This window comes from Vicia villosa, linkage group LG4 (genome assembly GCF_029867415.1).
Source record: "Vicia villosa cultivar HV-30 ecotype Madison, WI linkage group LG4, Vvil1.0, whole genome shotgun sequence".
In the NCBI taxonomy this organism is placed as follows: Eukaryota; Viridiplantae; Streptophyta; class Magnoliopsida; order Fabales; family Fabaceae; genus Vicia; species Vicia villosa.
Window position 1 is genome coordinate 181,864,941 of NC_081183.1, and position 25,781 is coordinate 181,890,721.

At 34.4% G+C, this 25,781-nt stretch overlaps 3 protein-coding genes and 1 non-coding gene across 4 annotated transcripts; all 4 read right to left on the minus strand.

Annotated features, from left to right (window-relative positions):
• On the minus strand, window positions 1-6,253 carry LOC131596266 (DEAD-box ATP-dependent RNA helicase 15-like). The gene is made up of 12 exons (XM_058868874.1): window positions 6,085-6,253; window positions 5,867-5,981; window positions 5,434-5,534; window positions 4,447-4,619; window positions 4,121-4,352; window positions 3,902-4,020; window positions 3,227-3,283; window positions 2,943-3,127; window positions 1,273-1,417; window positions 1,074-1,157; window positions 458-521; window positions 1-252 (listed from the first exon to the last, which is right to left on the minus strand). The coding sequence occupies exons 2-12, from the start codon at window positions 5,977-5,979 to the stop codon at window positions 242-244; spliced, it is 1,284 nt and encodes a 427-aa protein (XP_058724857.1). The 5' UTR covers window positions 5,980-5,981; window positions 6,085-6,253; the 3' UTR covers window positions 1-241.
• An 8,121-nt stretch (window positions 6,254-14,374) lies between these two features.
• LOC131596267 (probable carboxylesterase 1) lies at window positions 14,375-15,827 on the minus strand. The gene has a single exon (XM_058868875.1). The coding sequence runs from the start codon at window positions 15,441-15,443 to the stop codon at window positions 14,493-14,495; it is 951 nt and encodes a 316-aa protein (XP_058724858.1). The 5' UTR covers window positions 15,444-15,827; the 3' UTR covers window positions 14,375-14,492.
• TRNAR-CCU (transfer RNA arginine (anticodon CCU)) lies at window positions 15,740-15,812 on the minus strand. The gene has a single exon. It is a non-coding gene; the product is annotated as a tRNA-Arg (tRNA).
• Window positions 15,828-16,020: 193 nt separating the features above from the next.
• On the minus strand, window positions 16,021-18,890 carry LOC131596268 (SPX domain-containing protein 2-like). Its single transcript, XM_058868876.1, has 3 exons — window positions 18,339-18,890; window positions 17,904-18,030; window positions 16,021-16,760 (listed from the first exon to the last, which is right to left on the minus strand). Exons 1-3 carry the CDS (start codon window positions 18,618-18,620, stop codon window positions 16,348-16,350), a joined length of 822 nt encoding a protein of 273 aa, XP_058724859.1. The 5' UTR covers window positions 18,621-18,890; the 3' UTR covers window positions 16,021-16,347.
• Between the last annotated feature and the right edge of the window lie 6,891 nt (window positions 18,891-25,781).

Sequence of the window (25,781 nt, forward strand, 5' to 3'; positions counted from 1 at the left end):
TTTCAGAGAAAAAAACCTACATAAGACAGAAAATTAATCCACATATATTTGTAAGCAGTTATTTCGCAAAACCCAAATACCAATGACAAAACGGCATTACGGGTCAATAAAGTACATGGAATAGGCAACAAGGCAAATCGCCAGTTTTAAGAGCATTGTTTGGCTGGACGGTAAGATAGAATTGATCTGCAAAAGCTATATCATCCCTTCCAATTGATCCAAGGATTACCACAGTGGATTATTATGATGGCACTGCAAAATTTAAAAGATAAAAAGGGAAAAGTCATCAAAAAATTGAAGGCAGAAAGAAGCACAGCAACACATAAATGCAGCCCCAGAGAGAAGTAAAAGATAGTGACATTCCTAGGAAGGGTGAATGTCCAAATCTCGACATAGACATACAATACATGAATATGATCAAAGGATAGTAGAAATTGAATGATAAGGAAAAACATACTGTATGTAGATGTATCAATCTGCTCTGGAAGTTGTTTTATGTCCACCTCAAACCGGGACTGAACCTGGAATACACAACAAATGAAAGATGTAAATTACAGTTGGTGTTGAAAGCAAGCCAAATGCTCAGCAAGGAATCATGGCAGATGGTGTTGCAATAATACAAATATGGAAATGTTACAATACAAATATATCCCATATATACAACTACTCTCTCCATCCTTAATTTTTTTCTAGATATATCCCATATATAAGTACAACTTATTTCATGTTCTTGACAAAACTTGAGGTGATACTATCACTAAAAATCAGGTAATAGCGAGAAAATTGAGCACATGCTGGACATTATTATGGATATTTTGGATTAAGTTAGAAAAGAAATTAGAAAGAATGATATGAGATAATGGGTGATACAGTGACTCGGTGAGTAATAATGTGTAATGTTGAGAATGGAGATGATAAACAGGTTAGTACTTGGTTCAACAATAAAAAATACGACGCCATATATCAACTCTGATGGCAAGCTGAGCAATTTACACTAAATCATGGCACCACCGTGGCTGATTTCTAATGATACTGAACAAATAGTGACAAAAAAAGAGACTCAATTGTCTTACATTGTTGAGAACATCAACATCGGATGAACATGAAACAAATGTAATTGCAAGGCCTTTGGTGCCAAACCTTCCAGCTCTGCCAACCTGTTTACAAAATTCATCCAAAAATGAATTAACGACTCTAAACTATAATATTGAGACATATGTAAACTAAATTTAACAATTAAACTGGAAAAAGATAAGATCATCAAAATCATACTCTGTGCAAGTATGTGTCTGCAGAGTCAGGCATGTCATAATTTATCACAATATTCACACGTTCAATGTCAATTCCCCTGCCAACCAAATCTGTTGCTACAAGAATCCTTGTATGCCCCTCCTTAAAACCTTTATAACGCTTCAACCTGCACAAGCCATGGATAGTTCAAGATCAGACACAACTTAATTAACCAATTATTTCTTCTGCTGCAAGTTGAGGATCAGAACACCAAATCAATTAATTGACAAACATTAAGGAAACAAAAGGCTGCAGTATAAACACTAAAATAGTTTCTAAAACCACACAAGTTGCAGTTCAAATCAAGGACAGCAAGTGATTTGTATCATTTCGAGAAATCATTATTGGCTTTAAATCTATTCCATAAAGGGTGAGATCATGCTACCACATAGATCACTGTCTCAACCTCATTTTCTTGTGGCTCCTTTTCCCAATTGAGAATTCAAACAAACAGCTTAGAGAGTTTCACTTTTGAATAAAAGAGTCAGATCTATTTAGCCACCTAAAGGATGACCTCACGCAGCATGTAATGGCGTATAAACATTATGTGTTTGTGTTGACAATTTCTTCATATTCAATGTTGTGTGTGTGTGTTAAACAACGGCTTAGAGAGTTACACTATTGAATAAAAGAATCGGTTATATTTAGCCACCTGAAGGAAGACTTCACGCGGCATGTAACGGCATACGAATGGTATAAATATTATCTGTGTGTCGAACATTTTTGTTCATATATATCCAAGCAACTTAATCATCAAATGTTCCATTCATAAATATTCAGGCAACTATATTATTCAATCTCACATAAGAATCAGTTGTTTCTTACATTTTTTATTTGATGCAAATTACAACACAAAAAAGGATAATTGACAGAAACATAGAACCACTGGAATTTTAAAAATCCAACACCAGTTACTTACCCTTCAATTTTTACATTTATCCAACACAATCTGCAGCAAACTATACACCCATAGCAACTACTGTTATCATCAATGTTTTTAAAACTGGCCGGTCGAACCACGGAGAAGGGTCTAGTTCAGTTTGGTAAGGAAATAAGAACTGTTAATCTTAAATAACAGTCTAAGCCAGAAAGAACCGACCATAACCAAGTAACTGGGACCGGTTACAGAAAACCAGCCGTTTGGAAAATCAGTGACAGAAAACTTTTTTTTTTACAATCTCGTAACATGTAGAGCAAAGAAAAGAAGAGATACTGGGTTTCTGAGGAAAAGAAGAAAGTTTGATGTACGAGCAAATGCCTGTTTCAATGCAGTCTGATGTTAAGAATGATATGAATGGAAAGAAAGAAAAAAAACAGAGACAGAAAGATTGAGGTTGGAGAAGAAATGAAGATATGTGGAGGTTGAGGATGAAAGGAGGTCTGGCAGCTGAAACATTTCTCAACAGATGCAAATAGGGCTGTGTAAGTGGGCTTGGACCCATATAAATAACTAAACAAATAAAAAAAAATTGTGCATATTAAATCAAATGATGTAAATAACATTAAAAATTAAAATATATGTAAGCCGATTCGATCTCCGTACCGGTTTATAAAACATTGGTTAACGTTCATATGGTTTCTCTAATATGTGATAGCAAGCCACAAATGCTCATCAATTAAATGTTAATGAAGAAAAGTTACATATCACAAACCTTTCTTCCTGGGACATTCCAGAATGAATGCATATAGATGGAAAATTGCATTCCACAAGCAATTTGTCCAGCTCAGCTGCTCTACTAACACTTTTCACAAATATCACAACCTGGTTGAAGTCCAGTGCATCAAGAAGATCATTCAGCTTCCGGTTTTTCTCCTCCTCCTTCAATTTGATATAGTGCTGACATTTCAAAAGCCAAAGTAAGTCGCACAGCACATACCAAATTATTTCAGAAAATGTGATGAACAAAACATGTGAAGTGAACAGCAAAAGACCCACCTGAACAAGACCATGAAGGGTCAATTTTGCTTCATCGTCAACATAAATTTCCATGGGCTGAAAGGAACAATGTCACAGTAAATCATATTAGGAGCCTTCCTCAAGATAATGGAATCCAGAACGAAATCAATGACGGATGCAGAACCCTGAATCACAGTTCTGATCCACTTATTGTCTCCTTGCTGATGCTTTGTTTAATCAGCCCTTGCAAGAAACACCAACACTTAACACTAACAACACTGCCACCAACATACCCCCACTACCCAGAACACACTAACTCTATTTCCCTCAACAGTTAAAACTAGACAGTATCCTAAGTTGTGAAAACCCATGTCAGACAAAAGGCCAATTGAGAGTTAAGACAACTAACTTCGAACACCAAATAAAAGGAAGAAAGATGTGGCAGGAGAAGAACCACAATCACAATCAGGCACTTATCTAAAACATGTCCATCTAGAACTTCCGTCTCCAGCCAACACACAACAACGCTCCTTCCCATGAGCTGTTCCCATAAAAACTGTTGGAATTAAAAAGGCACTACCCAAACAGAACCCCTATTATCAAAAGTAAATGTTGATGAAACCACTGCCCTCTAAATATCTAAAATGCTCTCGGGAAATGTGAGCATGATAAAAAAGAGACTTCTAATAAGTAATACTGGCCACAGGACATTACATCTTGCATAAATTTTTTGCAGACTGGGCGGATTTCCTTGCTGAGCGTTGCAGAAAACATCATAACTTGCTTATCGTGGGGAGTCAACTTGAAAATATCTTGCACATCTTTCCTCATGTCTGGAGATATTACAATGAAGATAATGAAAACCAAGAAATCATAGGAAGTGAGAAAGAATGATTTGAGTCGGAAGAACGACTGTTCATCAATTAAACATACCAAGTGATTCCAGCATCTTATCACATTCATCCAAAATGAAATGCCTAACATTCTTCAAAGAAAGGTCCTTATCCCTGGACAATGCTAGTATTCTTCCAGGTGTACCAACAACAATTTGAGGGCATTCATTTTTCAACAGATCCTTGTGAACTTTAATGTTGACACCACCATAGAAGACAGCAACTTTGAGATCAGACAAGTAGGTGCTGAACCTTTCAAACTCATGGCATATCTATCAGAAAGAGATTGCACATATATCTTAAGTTAGAAGCTACAGAAATACGAAGATCCAATTTGCTTACATTTATAGAACCTGAGATACATACCTGGTATGCTAATTCCCTTGTATGACACAGAATAAGAGCAGAAACTTGGCCTGGAATAGGATCAATCTGCTGCAAAGTTGATAAAACAAAAACAGCAGTTTTTCCCATTCCAGATTTTGCTTGGCATAAAACATCCATTCCCAGGATTGCTTGAGGTATGCATTCATGTTGTACTGGTGATGAACCAAAGAAAATGGTGGTTGAAGAAACCAGTGATCAGTAAAAAAATCTTTCTGACCCGCTTAATTTGATTTGATAGAGTTACCAAAGCACAATAGTTCTCCAAAACAAGATTATTATAATTTATTATTACCTGCAAAATAAAAAATTTAACAAAATACACAAGTTTAGTAAAATTGTGATTATAATAACCTACGTAGCACCGACATCTTTGAAAAAGGTGTATCCGTGTCGGTGCGGACACCTGCACCGACACTTTTAATTACGTTTAATTATTTCATTTTTTTCAAATTATTACCAGTGTCGCCGTGTCAGTATTAGGATCATGTTCGGCGTGTCCGTGCTTCATATTAATAACTAACATCAGCAAACACACATGTCACTGGAAGAATGATAGTTTGACAGATTTTTAAGTTGAAAAATCTTGCAACAAGGATCAAAAAATTTATTTCCTTAATATCTGACCCAAATTTCTTCAGGCCCTAGATCAAGATAGGGCCAAGGGGCAGTAAAGTGCTACATGAGGGATCCCAGCAGGGGAGTCAGGGAAAGATGATGGGAGAAGAGTAATGTAAAGGAAATGTTCCTTTGATGAATGTTGATAGCTAAGAGCAACTTTTAAAATTTTAAAAGGACAAAATAGAAATTAAGAAAAAAACAAGGTGGAAACAATTATACTCTAGACCAAAAACATCATTCAAAACACAAATGGAACTGGAGAAAAACACAAGTGTCAACCATTCTACACTAGATCTCAAATTCCCAAATCATTACAGCAACTCAAACAACAAAACAACAATAGCTTGCCTTCAGAAGGATGCTCAAATCCCGAGTCCACAATAGCCCGAAGCAGCTCTGGCTTTAGAAGAAAGTCTCTGAATCCTGAACTGTGGATCCCCACATAGCCCCTGAAAAAAAATCAAAATAAGCATAAAAAATCAGAAGAATAAAAAAAATTAAAAAATAAATAAATAAAATAACAGCATCAAATTCAATTCTACCAAAATGAAAATTTCAACCCATTCGACAAACAACATAAAAAAATCAACTTTATACATCTAAATTCATCGACATAAACAAAAATATGCTGAATTTCTTTTCCACATACAGTTCAAAAAAAACGAGCAACACAATTTCACTTTCACCCCCAAATTAATGAATCCTAACTCGGCATACAATATTCAAATTATATCAATAGAAATCACAAAATAGCTAACAGTAGAAGCAATAGAGAACTTACTTCTTTCCAGATTCACCGTTAACTTTAGCTCCAGCGGAATCAGGAACTTTTTCGTCTTCCTCTTCGTAGTCAAGGAGCTCATCCTCGTAAACATCGTCCTTGGTTTCTCCCATTACTGCAAATCAAACAGTGTCAAAAATTGGACCTAATTTTCAAAATCAAATTCAAACCAGGGTTTAAACATGAACACGTAAAGAGTAGCGTAGGTGAATGAATACCTGCGAAAATAAGGATTTGGAGAAAAGTTGCGGAGTGAAAATTTGTTAGGGTTAGGGTTCGAAAGAATCTGCAAGGGAAATTGTTAGCTGAAAAATCAAATTTTGGGGAGAAAAAGTGACGATGATATGAATGTGAGGAACGTTTTATAGGCACACGTGTATGTGTGTACTCATTGAGTCATCTTTTTGTTTTGCAAGAAACCGCGCCCAAACCCTATCTAGTATCTACACAAATTTTATTAATTTTTTTTTTTTGAAAAAAATGAATTTTATTTATACATAGACCTACAAAACTTGATAATTGCATCAAAAATCAAATAATTCTTGATAAAGATGATCAAGACATTAGCATTTTATCATTACAACAAGATAAATAGAAGAACGATTACATAATTGATTTTATTCAATAATTGTAGATAATCTTCAAAGTAGTAATTATCTTTAAAGATTTCCGTCGGCGTGGTTAGAGGTGCTATAAGTATTTTCACTTTCTGATAAAACAGACATAACTTTTTCCATTTTAATAAGAATCTTATAGTGACTTGTTGTAGCCGACAGAGAGACTAATATCTTGGATCGATCCATTAGGAACGATGTATCTTCTGAAACAATACTGGTATTTTTACAAAGGGTTGGATAGACTAAACCAAGCATCCAACTTTGCTGAAGAAAGAAATTCTAGATTAAATTTGATCCACCATTTGATAGAAAACTTCCATACTAACTCAGAGGCGGGATAGTCTTGCCATAATTGCTCATAAGTAAAGGTCCAAGAGGTAATTCAAGTAATATCAAAGGTTGCACAGTAAGATAATAGTGCATTGTGCAGAGGACAATTGATATTTAAAGTAAAGTCAGAAAATGCCTTGGAGACATAAGCATGAAAAATATTCATATTGGGTCCAATTGACTGAAACCACTAAATAAACTAATGAGAAAAGTTTAATGATTTATCTTTATTGAATCAGATAAACTAACTATGGTTAAAACGCTTAAATGTTAAAAATTAGAACAATCGTCCATGTAATCAAAATAATTAAATGTTTGTGGGGTATAAGACCTCGAGAAGGATTTTGCTTTTGTTGGAGGTAGTTTACAATCTGCCGGAGATAATACTTTAACAATTTTAAACTTTGAGAACTTAACTTTTGTTTTATCATTCTCGTCAAATTGGTGAGTGGTGGATATAGAGTTTGTATCTACTATAATGATTTCATAAAATTCTTTGATATTTAAAGAATATTTTGGTAAAAAGAAAAATTCTGAGGGAGAAATTCTCGAAATAACCTGTAGTAAAGAGGCGTCTGAAAGACAGTAATTTAACTCCGAAGGAAAAATTGAATCAGACAATTTTTTAGTAAAAAAAGTAGATTTGGCAGTAGGTGAAAGAGTGTATTCTAATTTTGAAGAACGTATAATTTGAGAGGATTAAGAGGTAATGATCTTCTGAGTAAAAGATATAGGAGATAATAATACATGCCTTATCATTGGCCTGGGCTAGGAAGGTAATGGAGATGTGATTTTTGAGATATAAGAAGGTAATCCTAAAACTATGTATTTATCGTTTGAAAGTACTGGGGTTTATACTTGTCTCTTGGATTACTCAGTTTCTTGGTCATTCTTTCCATGTAAGAATTCTCGAGTTAAAAAATTGAGTAATGAGCTTTTAACACCTTCAATATGTTCTATTTCAAAATCAAAACAAGATAATAGAGTTTATGTTTTGAAACTCAATTTTTAACATCTTTTTTAAAACACTTTTTGCAGCCTTGCAATCGGTTTTTAATAAAAAGAATTTAGAAAACAAATCATCTTGAAATTTGGTAATACATAAAACAATTACTAAAATTTCTTTTTTAATAGTCTTGTAATTGAATTGGGTTGGGTCCAAGTTCCAGAATAATATCTAACAATCTGCTCCTTATTCATGCGCGGAGTAATTGTCTTAATATACCTTTAAACCCTAGGTCAGAGGCATCTGTCTCAACAATAAGGTTTGCATTCGGGTCTTGGATTCCTAAGCAAGGTAATCTATTAACTATTAGTTTTAATTGGATGACACTCTTTGTCATGGAATCATCCCAAGAATGAGGATTCTTCATAAGTCTCTTGAACGATGGTATGCATATGATTCTAAGGTTTGAGATAAAGTCTGGAACATAGTTAAGGCATCCTAAAAACCTAATTATTCTTTAATTCGTTTGGGATTTTACTAACAAATTCTAAGGACCTACTAATCGGTGTATACATACCGTGACTAATATAAAAACCCAAAAATCTAATTTTACTTTGAAATAATTTCAATTTTTCTAGATAACACTAATCCTTTACTTTAAATTATATCATAGAACTGGCTTAGGTGATCTAGGTGTGGGTGAATGGAATCAGAGAATACTAGTATAACATCTAAGTAAACTATAGTAAAGTGAGAATAATTATTAAATATATAACTCATAATATTCTGAAATTCTTTGGGGGGCATTTTTTTTAGCCCTAATGGCATAATTATTAGTGAGACTAGAGATGAGGAGGTTGTAGAGACTCTAGTTTCTAATACTGCTGAAGGGCAATATACAATGTCTTCTAGTTATCAGTTGGCTCGTGATAGAGTTATGAGGGAGATTGCACCACCTTAAAGGTACACTTATGTTGATCTTATTTGTTATGCTTTGAATGTGGCTGAAGGGTTGCAAGATTCAGAATCAAAGAACTTTAAGGAAGAACTAAGAAGCAAAAAGATGGTCAAAGATGATTAAGGGAAGTAAATGATGAGATGGATTTACTGATGAAGAACCATACTTGGGAGTTTGTGAGACTACCTAAGAAACAAAGGGTGGTTGGATGCAAGTGGATTTTCAAGAAGAAATAAGGTATTTCAGGAATTAAGAACCAAACTTTAAGGTAAGACTTGTAGCGAAGAATTTCACTCAGATGAACTTCAAAATAACTTTCTTATATGGAGACCTTGAAGACACAATCTACATGGAACAACCTGAAGGCTTTGTATATGATAAGACTAAGGTATGTTTCTTGAAGAAATCTTTGTATGAGTTGAAACAGAGCCCAAGGCATTGGTATCGACAGTTTGATGAATTTCGTCTTAAACATGATTTTGTAAGAAGTAATTATGATAGTTTTGTACACATATTAAAGAGGGACGAGAAAATCATTATCTACCTTCTTCTATATGTTGATGATATTCCGATGGAAATCTCTAGCAAAAATGAGATCGGCAAACTCAAGAAGATCTTGAATAGTGAATTTGAGATGAAAGATCTTGGTGAAGCTAAAAGACTCATGGGTATGGATATCATGAGAAGCCGCAAGAAGAGTGAATTGTTCATATCTCAATTTAGTTACTTGAAGAAAGGTGTGGAGCGGATTAGAATGCAAGATGCTAAAACTATCAACACTCATTTAAGTCATCACACGAATATTTCGGTTAAATAATATCCTGAAACCGACAAAGAGAAGAAGATAATGAAGAGTACTCCCTATACAAGTGGGGTTGGAAGTATTATGTATGATATGGTTTGTAGTAGACCAGACTTAGCATATGTAGTCAGCACGGTAAGTCGAATTATGGCAAATCCTAATCAGGTTCATTAGGAAGCTTTGAAGTGGGTTTTGATGTATTTTGATGGTTCACTAAAGGGTGGTTTAAAGTACACAAGGTCAACTTAATAGAAAGACGCTTTGTATGGTTTTGAAAATTCTAACTATGCAGGTAATGTAGACACCAGAAAATATTATCAGGTGTTGTGTTTACATTGTTTGGGACAACTATAAGCTGGAAGATAAATCAACAACTAGTGGTCGCATTATCTACAACTCAAGCGGAATATATTGTTCTTGTTGAAGAGTTTGAGGAAGCCATATGACTAAAAGACATGATTGAGGAGTTAGGGATTACTTAACAATGTGTGAAGATGAATTGTGACTGTCAAAGTGTCATTCACCTGACTAATCATCAAATTTATCATGAGAGGACAAAACACATTGACATATGTTAACACTTTATAAGGGGCATAATAGATTCAAAGGAAATTCAGGTTCAGAAAGTGTCCTCTGAAGAGAATCCAACTGATATGCTAATCAAATCATTGTTAAGATCAAGGTTCAAGCATTACTTGGACTTGATCAAATTTATTGGAGAGTGATTCAAGCTTTGAAGAGAGAAGAAAGGTTGTTGGTGGTTAAATTAACATCAACATCGGTTTAAAGTCATGGTGGAGAGTTGTTGTAATATGCCTTAAAACCTCATGTGAGAATAAAAGAAATTAAATAGACATATTTTGGTACTTGTAGTTTTGGGCTTGTTTGTGGATTTGTTTGTTACTTGGTCATATCTAGGATGTGTTAATATATTGTTAATTATAAATATGGGTTTTCTCTCATTGGTTGGAATGATTTGCATAAGGTAGAAATCCTATTGAGAAAGCAAAAGGTAAAATTCTTAGAGTTATATTTTAGGGATTCGAAAGCCTATTGATATTATCATAGAGATTGGTAAACACTTTAAACATCCCGGGTTTATGTGATTCTTATATTGAGAGTTTGAGAGATTGAGAAACACTTGGGTAGAAAATAGGGTTTATTCTCGGGAACTTGGAAGGCTATCTTCTTATAACTCATTTGTGATCTCTTGTAACAACTTTTGGAGTATAGTGAATTGGAGAGTTGTTCTCTCCCCCAGACGTAGATCATTTGATCGAACTGGGTAAACAAATTTCTTGTGTTCTCACCTACTGTTATTTTTATTACTTGAGGCCGTTTGGTTGTCATTGTTCTTTGCCCAAAAATATCAAATTACTTGATTTGAATTAAACCTTGTCATCACAACAATATATATATAGACACATACATGATGAAAGTATTTTAGGTGGATAAAGTATTTTACATCGTCTTCACAAGGATTAGTGCTATATCGCCGTCTTTCCACAATTATTATTAGTTTTAAGGTAAAGTTTATAAGGGTTTCAATTGTGAAAAAGGTAACAATTTCAATATCATGTAAAAATGGTAAAGGTTTGGAAATGTAATGTTTAAAGAAACATGTCGGGATTAGATTTCATGAACCTATCTCATATGTATTCTATCAATCAAGTATGTGAACATAGTTTATTAACCTATATAATCATGTATCACTCTTCAATACTGCTTATTTCTAGCCATTCTTGTAAGATTTTACCGTATTGTTTAAGCGATGATGTCTCAACTCATTAAATAACACAATAAGCTTTAAGACTTGATACAAGTGAATATTAAACTCCAAACTCCAAATCTATGTATAGAGTTTGGCCTTTAATAGATGATGATCTTAAATCTAGATTTGAAATATATTTTTCAATAATAAATCAAACCATAGAAATAACATGAAAATAAAGGTTAACATCTATGTTGATTCATAACTAGTTCACAAGACAAGAGTCAAAATAAATACATACGATCAAGATCGACTACATCTAATCCCGACACTAAGGGTATGTTTGGATATCACGAAATGAACGGAGCGGAATGGAATGGAGCGGAGTGGGATGGAGCGGAGTGGAACGGAGCGGAACGAATGTACCATTCCATTGTTTGGAAATTTTAGAACGGAATAAGACAAATTATTCATTCCGCCCAAATCGGAGGGGAAGGAATATGGTGGTAAGTGATGGAATGGAATGGAATCCATACCACTCCTTTCCGCTCCACTCCATTCGTTTTTAAATTATCCAAACAACGGAATATCATTTTATTCCATTCCATTCCGCTCCGCTCCATCCGATTCCATCAATCCAAACAAAGCCTAAGAGTTTAGCTATCCGTAGACATAGTAGCTTGATTTACAAGAAAGATGAGAAGATGAACATGTATCAAGGTTGATTCCTTGACTCTTGATGCATAATCCAGCTTTGATTCTTCACTTCTATACTTCTACAATGTACTTTGCTTCTTCATTTCTCTAAAATTGGTGTATATCCCCAAAATATCTGAATGAATCTATTTATAGAAAACAAAAAAAAATTGTAGACCGCATTAAGCCCCCTCATAGCGCACTATCACTTAAAGCACATCAAACCGCCACAAAATGCGTTAAGCGCAGTTATCCTGTGCCAAGCATGGTCACCTCTGCCAAAGACACCTCTGGAACGCTACCACTTTGCTTAGCGAGCTCACTTCTACCACTGGACCTTATAGTGCGCTAGCATAGTAGCACTGCACTAAGCCCAACTTATTGCTTTGCTTTTCTTCTAAAAAATGCACTTGAAGTCAATCTTTTGGGTTTCAATGCTCAATGCTTCAACAATGCCAACAAACCTACAAGTTTATTCATAAATGGTTAAACTGTACGATATTTAATCGATAAAACTAAAAGCGATTATTTACAATAAAGATGGGGGTTTTAACATGAATTTGCGATGATGGATGGCTCTATGATTTTCAGAATTGAAAAATTGAGAACCACAAAAAAGATGGAGTTTTACTGCAAATTGATTCAAATAAATTGAAAGCTACAAAAAATTGAATATTATTGGATATGTTTGGGTGTTATTGTGTAAAGACCACTCGGTTTGGATCAAATTTCAGATTGTACCATCATAAATTTGGGTATGTTTGGGTGTTATTGTGTTATTGTCATGCTCGTGAAGGTATATGATGCCATCATAAATCTCCAACTCTTGAGGTTTCTCCAAAGACCTAGGAATGTGGAATTAAGTGATACTTCTTATGAATGAGTTTCATCTATGACGGATGATGGATGGCTCTACGAGGTGGTGCTCGAGCATCACGTTTAATTGATGCAAATGGTTGAAAATGTTCAACAAGAACTCATTAGCACTGGGAGCTCTTAAGAGGGCTCGGAGAAGATGGAGTGACGGGGGCAAAACGTGAGGTTGTGGAGGAAAAAGATTAGGTTGTTGTGGAGGAAACGAGTCACGAGGAGGAAGAATCTAGATCTGTTGCGGAGGAACAAAATGAGTTTTCTCAATTGGTGGTTGAGGAATCATGGATGAAGCTTGATAATCTTCATTGATGACAAAGAGAATTGGTTAAGTGTTGTCTTAAATAGTCTGAATGGTCAATTAGATATCATGAGTTGCGTTCAAAGTAAAAATTGGATTTGAACCGACCATAAAAAAGATAATAGAAAAAACAATTATGAAACAATTATGGTTGTCAAAATTGTAGCAGTAAACAAATGCAATGACGCAACTGAAAAATTGAAAGAAATGCCTAAGAATTTGTGAGAATTTTAAAGCATTCAGGCATATAGTGTCACTATTATGTACTAAAATAGAGAATAACTGAGAGGTTAACGACGACCATCATAGTGAGGCTTTTAGTGCGGTGGTTATGGTCCTTTGTTGATTGGAAGGGGTATCTGTAAAAGGTTAGCACTCCATCACTCAAGTTAGTGTTTGAATTGGTGGAACTTTACAAGTAGAAGCAAAAAGTATTAGTGTGTGACCCATGGTCACATTTATATAGTGAAGACAATTATAATTTGTTCGCAGTTTTTTTGGCGTGGAGTGCGGGTGACTCTTGTATGTAGATCAACAATTGAGATTGAAGGGAGGTCGTGCTCATGTGTGGTGTCTAAGAATAAAGGTCCATTTGTATGTTAGTGATTGACGCGCTCTTACTAGATTCAACTTAGAGATTGAGCTTTGGCCAACACAAAACAAGACCTTCGAGATATCATCAACTAACATAATCTTTTATTCTTTCGTCAAGAGATTTGTAAAAATGGTGAACTCACTATTGTTCAAAATAAACCTATAATTGGCTACTTAATCTACACACCAATTTTCTTCACGCAAAAAATGTTGAATTTGATGTATCAATTCTTTTAAGTCATCTTATTGATTCTATAAACTAAGATTGAGAAGTTGTGGTCATTATCACTCTCTTTATTGACCACATGTTTTAGGACTTTATAATCACTCTTGACCATTAGATTTACAATTCTATCTTATCAAACTAGCTTCATCCCATTCAACATCGCCCACATTTCCATAATAAGAATATCCACACAATTCAAAATTTCACAGTTTATCACTTAATATTTAGAGAAATTCTTGAATAAACCTCCAGACCTTAAACTTAGTTGGCATTAGTATTCTGATGACAAATTTATTTTAAATGGATTAACATAAAAAATTATATGAAATAAAATCATTGAATATTGTTTACCTATGTAACCAAATACAACCTAACTAAATTTTCATCTTGTAATTCAGTAACAACCTAATGCAGTTTTATTTCAGGCAGTAGCCCCATAATTATTCCAATGGATAGCTTGAAGCCCCAATTCATCATCTATTAATCATGATAATACAAACTTAACATAACAAGAAAACATCACAATCTTTCATTTTGAAACAATTTCTTATTGACACTACTAATAAATAAACATATCAATGCTCACAACATCTCTTCATGAACTGACTCATCTGGTTTTGAAGCAACCTAGTTGCATCAGATTCTGGATAAAAAACATGAAAGATATGTCTCTCATCCTTAGCCTCCACAACCTTAACCTCTTTCACACCTTTCTTCTTCAAAAACTCACCATACATAACACCTCTTTCCTTCAAAAAATCCTCCCCAGCAACATAAACCTCAACAGCAGGAAACTTCAACCAAACACTCTCAGAAACCTCATTCTTCTCAAAATTACAACCGAAATAATCACGGTTTGAGTCTTCCGGCACACTCAATCTCCAAAACATATCATTCATTCTCACATCTTCAAAACTTTCTTCTCTCTTCTCTTTCTCTGTCCTTTCCTCACTCCCAAAATAAGGATGTATAGGCATCATCCCTTTAATCTTCACCGGACAAAGCCCGTTCTTCTGAATAGCTTTCACCGCAACATGATGTGAAATGTTCCCACCAGCACTATCACCAGAGAGAAACACATTATTCAAATCAGCATGTTCAAGAAAAGGTTCAACTTCCACATTCTCACCAAGCCATTCAAGTGACGCGTAACAATCTTCATAAGCTATCGGAAGACGATGCTCCGGTGCTAAACGGTAATCGATAGAGAGAATAATAGACTGTGACGCGACGGAGAATTCGCCAAGGAAAGCGTCGTAGCCTAGCCATGTTGTTGAGCCAATGCAGAAGCCACCACCATGGAAATAAACTAAAAGGGGGAGCAGTTTTTTGTTTGGATTATTGTTTGGACTATTGGGAAGAAAGAGTCTTCCTGTGATTGGTTTTGATGAGTTGATGATTATGTCTTTGGATATATATTTGTTGGATGAATCTAAAGAAGGTGGTGATGTTTCTGGATTGAAACGTTTCACTGTTCCATCAGAGAAGACTTGAAGAAACTCTGGTGCTTCTGCTATTAAAGACATTTTAGGTGGTGAGGTTTTGATGAGTCTTGTGTATGAATTCTGAGTTGGAGGTTATTATATAGTTGAAGTTGAAAAATTATTAATAATAGTATGTTGGTTGATACATGGTTGGTGCGGTTCTAATTCTTGTTTGGTTGTTCATGTAAATTATGCAGTGTAACATTTTGGTTATTTTAAGGTTTAAGATTTGAGGGAAAAAAGGTTAAAAAAACATGTTTTAAGGTTTAAGATTTGAGGGAAAAAAAGGTTAAAAAAACATGTTTTAAGTTTTAAGAAAAGGTTAAAAAAACATGAAACGCGCCAGGTAGGGGTCGAACCTACGACTTTCTGCTTAGGAAACAGACGCTCTATCCACTGAGCTACAGGCGCTTGGTGATAGGTCTTTACCGCATGTAGTTTTTAATCATTTTATTTTACTGTTTTTGTTATACTTTAAGCCACTTTTCTTTTCAGAAAATTGTATTAGTATTCACAAAATGGTAGATACACAATATATGTTTAGTTTGTCTCGTTGAAGGATGCATAAGAAATATTTTTCTCCAAACAAAAGCAATACCAAAGTTACAAAATTAGTATATGCATTACAAAATTCCAAATCACTGGTATAAATATCTAGTTATTATCTACATAAAGCCCACAGATTGTTAGCATAATGATACAAGCTAGGTGCTGATTTAAGAGAGTGCATGACACCTATAACCCTGACCAAAATTTTACATTATTATTAAAAAGAAGAAAAATAATCATGAACTGATTCAAAAAGGAGGCCAAACTTCAATCTAAATTCACATGGAGTATGTTCTCAACATAGAAAAGAAAATGTTGGACAGGTCCTATCTATTTGGCTACTTTCTCGGCTACGTTCTCCACAGAAGAGAAACCGGAAACAAGCGAAGATGAAGACTCAATCCTCTACCAGAGTCTCGCTATGCATTGGAGGCAATGAGTATATGCTTACAGTTGAGCTTCCACCTCTAATCTCTTTCAGGGTGTCCAGTGCTGAAGTAGTTAGTTTGATGAACACGTTCTCCATATTTTGGATCTCGGAAAGTTCTTTTGGGACATGCTCTAGTGTCTCTTTAGTTTCGTTTGCAGTCGAGCCACGCGCAACTTCCTCAAAAACCTCGCTGGTTGACAAGGATTGGCCTAGAGGTCCATTTTTGGGGAAAATAATGCTTAACATCATCTCACACTCCTTCACAAGCTTGTTAAGCACGTCGATTTTGAAGAATGGCTGGTTCAAGACATCTTGGATAAAAGGTAATCGGAGTAGTGCACCAGTTCGCTTATCATATTTCTTTATTATCTTTACAAGACCTGCACAGAGAATGAGATAGAAGAAAACACAATCATTCTTAACATTCATTATAAAAAAAAACCATATAGCCGAAGAAAGCAGCTTTCAGCTCTAATTCATTTTATAGAGGTTCTCAAGCCATTTGGTCATATACTGTATTTTTCCTATTTGATATTATTTTGTGTTTAATTAATCATTGATTTCATTTTATGCGGCTATCTATTGACAAGTATAACTCGGTGATATTTTCAATGAGATGAGTATAAGTAAAACTCGGACACAGTTTAGAAATGCAAAGTCTTTCAGAACAATGTATAGTAGTTACTGATATTTTTTAAACATGTTCAGTAGTCATCTGATCTATAAAATATGATTGTAAACAGTAGCCAATATAATTACTTAAGAATGAGTGTTATCAAATATCCGCTATGGCGTATATACATGGTGGTTTTTGGGTCGCCACCTGGTAAATATCGGCCGATATTGCCGATTTTCCACCGTAATCCGCTATAACGGTGCTGCAAAACGGCCAGTATGACAGGATTTTGGCTCTCCGCCATCGACAACACTGATTAAAACCAATACTGTCATTCATGGATAGTGGAAAATACTAAATGGCGGCATGTTAAATTTTCTCTATGCAATAGTGGTGCAGCGCCATTATTTGACAACACTATGTACTAAATTGCGTATCGTGGAACAATAGCGCTGTATCCAAATTCCACTATGCTATAGTGGTATAGCGCAACAACACTGATTACAACTTCATCTTACTATACATAGTATACATCTTAATAGATTAAAGTATCATTATAATCACTACAACTACAACTATAACTCATTGGCAAATGGCAATTTAGTCGTTAATGTAAATAGTATGTTCATTTAGTCCTTAAATGACTCAGACCCATTTCTCATTGGCCCTCATATTGTATGTGTAAGGGATTGACACAAAATATGAATAATTCAAGAGCTAGATCATATGCACAACTTAAATGTGGGACTACATTGCAAGCGAGGTGTAATTCGGAAAAGCAGATTAGCATTTTACCCTATCTGAATAATGCTTATGATTTCACAAGTCATTATATGTTACCACTATCCTATGGTGAACAGGAATCTGTCTCTTAAAGCTCATGCACAAGGGTCTGACAAAAAATTACCTGTGTAGTTCAGTGCACTATAATTCTCTAACAAAACCATCTCTCCATGAAAATCCACTATTTCTCTCCCTACTGTCATCAACTCTCCATCAGTACTCTTGGCCCATGCAACTTTGTCTTGTAATTCCTACATAGCAAACACAAAAAACTAATCTTAGAAATGCAAAACAGCAGCTTCACATCTCAAATACTCACATCTCTCTGTCACAAAAAAAAAAAAAAACAGAGTAATTGAACCCAACATGTGAAAATTACTGTGAAAATTTCAACAAATGCACAAGCTAATATAGGTTAAACTATAATTCTTATCCCTATGTTCCCTAATATCACTATTCAATACACATGATAAAAATTGAAACTTTATTCTTCAATACACAAAAAAAATAATCAGAAATCATAATCGATGGCGGTTTGAACTTAGAGCTTAGAATTTACCTTCCATTTGATAACATATTCCTCTTCTTTCTCAACAAAAAACCCATTGAATTTCTCAATCTCAACCTCCAAGAGCTTCAGAAAATCGTCAACCTCTTTGGAAACCTCGGCTTCAACCACACCGTCATCATCCAAACGACGGCGTTTGGAAGAAGAAGAAGAATCATCTTTAGGAACAATGAGTTTCAACTGCTTCTTGAGATCCTTGTAGGAGAGAAACTTGTCACGCCAGTCCGGCAACGTTTGCTCGATCTGGTTGTTGAGAATCTTCCAGAACTTCATTTCTGAATAATCGATTATGCGATAAGCGTTAACGAAACGCGGTTTTGGTTAATGGTTTATAGAATAATAATAATAATAATAATTTGGATTAGGGATTAGGAATTGTTAAGAGGAGAAAATGGAGAAAATATAAGGACGTGTTTGGGTTCCGGAATTGGAATATTCTTCAAGAGAGAATAATAATGGAATATACTTGTTCGTATTCTTGTTCTTGTCGTTGTTGTTATAAACCGATTTTATCGGTTTCGTCTTTGTTCTGTTGGTTGTTCTTGTTACCTTGTGTTGTTTCTTATCTGCGTATGTTTTTTTTACTTTTGTAGTCAAACAAATATAAATGAGGTTAATGGATATGCAATGCTTTAGGAAGATGTTTTTTTTAATAACCAACTTTTAAAAAAAAAATACAAAACAAACTAATATTTAAAAGAAAATTCATCTAACCATGTTTTTGGGTGTTTTCCACGTAGACATTATGTCACATGGCGCCTTTTTGTAAGTATAAGAGTGCGCCTAAGAGGGGGGTGAATTAGGTTTTCAAAAATTTAATCGGTTTTATGAGAATACTTCTAATAATTTTTGGTTAAGTGTTTGAAGGTTTTTGTAAGGTTCTTTTCTTTTCTTTGGTAATGGTGATGAAAGCGATAAAGTGCGGAAAAGTAAAGAACGCAACAATATATACTGGTTCCCCTCACAATCCGAGAGTACTCCAGTCCCCTTTCAAACACGAAAGAGATTTCACTATAGTTAGAATTATTGTACAAGCCTATGCCTACTATCTAACCTATAGGGTGATCAAAGGTTCTTAACACCTTTAAGATCAAAACAACACTAATGTGAATGAAGAACAATCCTCTTCAAACACAACACTTACTTCCAACAATCCTGGATAGTAAGGAGAAATAATTTTTGAATGATACAAGAATTTATGAAGATGAATAATATATCAATCTTGGATTGATCTTCCCTTTCAAGCATACAATTCCTTTTAATGATAAACAAGTGTTCAATGGATGTATGATATGAAACTTTGGTATTTGAGTGAAAGTTGTATGAACAAAGTTTCAAATAAAAATGAAGTATGGACACTTGATGATTTTTGTGAAAGATATGGACACTTGAATTATTTGAATTATTTGAATGAAAGAGGTAAAGAATAAAATCTGAAAAATCTGAAATATATAGCCTCTAAGACACCTTTACAAATGGTTATTTTGTATGGAAGGATGCAAGAATAAAAGATGAAGAGGTACCTTTTGAAAAACCAAAAGAAATCTGAATTTTTGAAAAAATTCACGTGGGAACCGGTTCCCTTAAAACAGAACTCGGGTTCCCTATATGCAACGTTAATAAAATTTGAAAATTTGAACTGGGGAACCGGTTCCCAGAAAGTGGAACTCGGTTCCTGGACTTGATGAACGAAAATATGCTGGGCAGTGGGAACTGGGAACCGGTTCCTCCAAACTGGAACTCGGTTCCCACATGCAAAAAATACTAAAAACTCATTTTTAATGGCTTGAATGATTTTCTAATGATTTGCAAATATTATGGAACATGTATGAATGTTTGAGAACACTTGTTTATGCATCAAGAGAGTTGTATATCATATACCTTAATATTTTTGATCAATGAAGTTTAAGCTCTTTTGAAATACTTGAATCTTTATGCTTTTATATGAATTGATCCATTCCTTTTGCAATTGAAATCTTGTCTTCATCAAAACCAAATTGTAAAAAGATTGTCTTCACACTTTTTTCTTTCTTTTTTCATTTACTTGCGGATTAAATATTAAATATTTTCGTAGATAAATTCGCAGGTAAATCTGCAGTTAACTGAAAAAATTTAAAAAAATACGTGAAAAGCACTCCAAAACATGGTTAAATGGATAATTTTTTTAAATATTAATTTATTTTGTATTTTTTTTAAAAAGCTGGTTATTAAAAAAAAATAGCTGCTTTTACACTATCATTGAATAAAAATATATTGTTCTCTCGTATCATATAAGTTATTTAAAGTTTTTTAAAATGTTATATATAATTCTTGTTATTTTCTAATTACAAAAAGATATTATTGATAATATACAGAATAATAATGTGATAAAAAAATTATTATTTACACATAGCAACAAACTAAATAATTATTATCAAAGAATTTCATGATCTAAAGACATTTAATATGTCAAAACTTTTTCTTCTAAAAGCTCACTAAACATAAACATTAATTGAAAAGACATGAAACAAGTGAAAGCAATGTAAAACATGAAGAAGACGACGAAGAAAAGAATAAAGATGAGATGAAAAATATTTTCTTGGAGGCTTCGACCTCTAAGGTCAAAATCGAGGATGACGAAGATGACATTAATGACAACTCTTCAAATGATGAAAAGATGAGATTGTTTATTAGACGCGATAATAGATACATAAGAAAAATTGGTCTTAAGCATTCTGACAAGAATTTAATGAAGTTTAGAAAGTCTATTCCACAAAAGAAGTGAGATGATAAAAAGAAGGAAGAAAGGCTTGTATCATGTTTTGAGTGCGGTAAACCCGAACACATCAAAATTGATTGTTCAAGTTTAGTGAAGCGCAAAGGCAAGCAACCATTATACAACATGAAGAGAAAAAATGGCAAGGATGGTAGAGCATACATCACTTGGAAAAACGATAAAGTTTCCTCCTCTTTCGATAACAACTCAGATGAACTTGAGATAACTCATCTTTGTCTATTAGCGTCTCACAAAAATAAAGATTCAGAGGTAAATGATTTCGACTCATGTTTAATATCTTCTTATAATGAGTTGTCAAATGCTTTTTAAGAAATTCACATTGAGACCTTATGTGCTTTTAAGAAAATCTCTCTCCAAAAGAAAAAAAATTGATATTTCAGGAAGAAGTCTTAAAACTTAAGGGTGCTATATTGAGTCCTTGAAAGAGCATCATGCATCTCTTGTGAATGATCACTTGTGTGCTCCTCATAATTTAGAAGAAAAGGTAAAATTAGTTAAATGTGATATTTGTCGTACTTTAAAAATTGAAATTAACAACTTAGATAGACAAATAACACATCTCCCTAAAACCCATGCTATTTTTTCCTATTAGTTCAAGTGATGAAGGGAAAAGTTTTAGAAAACACCATAAAGCACTTGAAGTTCCACCTCATTGACACGAGAATGATTAGAATGTTTTGGGAGCAAAACATAAGCAATGATGAGATGGAGCATTCTCTCATTAACCGGAAAGTTTGATCCAAACATGTTAAACTTTGAGGGGAGAGGGTTTTGTTGAGTTACGGTAGCGGTTTGGGATGGTCGGATCATATCCAAAAAGCTTTGTGTTTTGCTAAAGCCTTCCCACTCGGGTGTATAACCGGCAACCAAAACTTGGCCGGTAGTAGGGATTCCTAAGCAATTACCAAAAGAAGCAACATTCATCCTAATAGTTTTGTTACGAACCGAAGAAGTGAGCTTAATTTCTTCTAGGTTAGATAGATCATTACCAAACACAATAGTCAAATTATCATAGAACTCCTTAACCAAATCCGGATATATTTTTCCATAATCACTTACAAAATCATAAACCCCTTGATATCTTAGTTTTTCCGGAAATATAAAACTATGAGAAGGAAAGGATTCAAGGTTACCATATTTTGAAATCAAGAGAGGCCTATTCCGAATGTTAAGCTTTGGATTCTTTGGAAGAGGTTGTTCATCGAAATCATTCCTTGCCTTTTTCTTTCCCTTTGATGCTCTTGATGAAGAAGCCATGAATGAAGCTTTTTGAAAGTTAGGGTTTGAGAAGAGGATTTTCGGATTTGATGTTGTGGAGAGTTTTGTGATATGAGTTTTGGATGTGTGAGAGTATATATAAGGGTTTGGATGAGTGGGTTTTAATTTTGGTGGAACAAAAGCTTGATTTAGTGGAGTTTTAATGGTAGTGGGGGAAGGTTGAAGAGGATGAATATTGTAGTCAAGAAAGAGATGAATGAGTTGGTCAAAGTTGTTGGAGAGAGGTTGAATGAAATGAATGAGAATGAGTTATGAGATGGAGTGAGTAAATTCAAATAAAAGACAAGTTATGACACATAGAGAAAAGAGAAGGGAACAAGTTATGACATAGTAATAAAGAGAAAGGAACATAAAAAAGAAGAGAGACATGTCACATAGAAAGGAGAGATATGTCATAGTAAAAAAATTGTCACATGTAGCATAAAAAGAAATAAAATTAAAAATAAAGAAAAAAGGTTTACGCAGGAACCGGTTCCCCCTTTTGGGAACCCGGGTTCCAGCCCTTGAGCATGCGTAAATATCAGGCAGAGTAGACTAGGAACCGGTTCCCTCTTTTGGGAACCCGGGTTCCTTAACCAAAAAAGCTAAAAAATGCATAGAAAGAAGCATTTTACACATAGAAAATCATAGACATTAATGCTAGTATATTTATAAAAAAATAATAATCATATGTGTACCTTTGTTTTACCAAATGAAGAATCATATATCTTTTTCATCTAAAATTCCAAGTTCTCGCCGAATTTTGTAAAAAGATTCTTTTGCGAGTGGCTTGGTGAAGATATCCGCAAGTTGGTTATGAGTATCCACAAAAGTTACTTCGACATCTCCTTGAAGGACATGGTCTCGGAGAAAATGATGTCGAATGTCTATGTGTTTGGTTCTAGAATGCATGACCGGATTTTTTGTAATATTAATTGCACTAGTGTTGTCGCATCGAAGAGGAATGCATCCGAGATCAAGTCCGTAGTCACGAAGTTGTTGCTTAAGCCAAAGAATTTGTGCACAACAACTACCTGCTGCTATATATTCTGCTTCGACCGTGCTAAGAGCAACACATGCTTGCTTTTTACAAGCCCATGATACTAATGCATTTCCAAGAATGTGACAGGTACCACTTGTGCTTTTACGATCAGTTTTACAACCTGCATAATCCGCGTCAGAATAACCAATTAAATTGCAAACACTACCTTTAGGATACCATAGGCCAACGTTGGTCGTTCCTTTAAGATACTTCATGATCCTTTTAACCGCCATAAGATGTGATTCCTTTGGATTTGCTTGAAAGCGAGCACAAAGACAAACACTAAACATTATATCAGGACGGCTTGCCGTCAAATATAATAAGGAACCAATCATACCTCGATACTTAGTAATATCAATTGGAGTGTCGGATTCATCTTGATCAACATATGTACCGGAGCCCATTGGAGTATTCATTGCTTTACAATTATCCATATCAAACTTCTTCAATAATTCTTTACAGTATTTGGATTGATTGATAAAGATTCCATCTTTGAGTTGCTTAATTTGTAGTCCAAGAAAGTAGTTCATCTTTCCCATCATAGACATCTCGAATTCTCCTTGCATCATCAATGAGAATTCCTCACACATTTCTTTGTTAGTCGATCCAAAAATGATATCATCAACATAGACTTGAACCAATAAAGTGTTACTCTTGATTTTCTTAATGAACAAAGTTTTATCAACCTTACCCTTTTCGAAACCCTTTTCACACAAAAAATTGCTAAGTCTATCATACCATGCTCTTGGTGCTTGCTTTAAGCCATAAAGAGCCTTTCTCAACTTAAAGACATGTGTAGGATTCTTGAAGTCTTCAAATCCCGGGGGTTGTTTGACATAGACTTCTTCATTGATGTAGCCATTCAAGAATGCGCTCTTGACGTCCATTTGATAAAGCTGAAAATTTAATGAACATGCATAAGCAAGTAAAAGACGAATAGCTTCTAACCTTGCAACCGGAGCAAATGTTTCTTCAAAGTCGATTCCTTCTTCTTGATTGTAACCTTGGGCCATCAATCTTGCTTTGTTTCGAACAATTATACCATTCTCATCAAGTTTGTTCTTAAACACCCATCGAGTACCTATGATATGTTTATTACTTGGTCTAGGAACAAGTTCCCAAACTTGATTTCTCTCGAATTGATTTAATTCTTCTTGCATTGCATTTATCCATTGATCGTCTCCTAAGGCTTCATCAACTTTGGAAGGTTCAATTTGAGAAACAAAAGCCATGTGTAAGCAAGCATATTTGAGATTTAATCTTGTTGCAACTCCTTGACTAATATCACCAATAACTTTATCAATAGGATGATCTCTATGAGTTCTCCATTCTTTTGGTAGATCATTGGTGTTTGATTCTTGTTGTACACTTTCTTGTTGAACACTTTCTTGTTGTACTTTCGGTGCCTTCACAATTGTATCATTTGAAAGTTCTTCCGGTGCTTTCACAATTGTATCATTTGAAGGTTCTTCCGGGGGTAAATCTAAAGGATCATCATCATCACAAACAACTATTTCCTCTTTGGAAGTGTTAGTCTCATAAAAAGATACATGCATGGATTCTTCAATAGTTAAAGTTCTTTTATTATAAATTCTATATGCTTTACTAGAAAGAGAATAACCAAGAAATATACCTTCGTCGGATTTCTCATCAAACTTACCAAGATTGTCTTTGTCATTGTTTAGAACAAAGCACTTGCATCCAAAAATGTGAAAGTGAGCAATGTTTGGCTTTCTTCCTTTGAAGAGTTCATATGGAGTCTTCTTTAAGATAGGTCTAATGATTACTCGATTTCCAACATAACATGCCATACTAACCGCATCCGCCCAAAAATATTTAGGAAGATTTGCATCACTAAGCATTGTTCTTGCAAGTTCCACTAGAAACCTATTTTTCCTTTCGACTACTCCATTTTGTTGTGGAGTTCTTGGTGATGAAAAATTATGAGAGATACCATGTTCTTCACAAAATTCTTCAAACGATGCATTTTGAAACTCTCCACCATGATCACTTCTTATGGATACAATCTTTAATGATTTTTCATTTTGGATTTGTTTTGCATACTTCTTAAAGGCTCTAAAAGCATCACTTTTCTGCACAAGAAACAAAGTCCAAGAATATCTAGAATAATCATCAACAATAACTAAAGCGTATACATTACCTCCGAAGCTTCTTGTCCTTGATGGACCAAATAGATCCATATGCAACAATTGAAGTGGTCTTGTTGTAGTCACCACATTCTTTGGTTTGAAAGATGATTTGGTTTGCTTTCCCTTTTGACATGCATCACATAATTTATCTTTGACAAACTTTATCTTAGGTAGGCCAATAACAAGATCATGTTTGGTTAATTTATTTA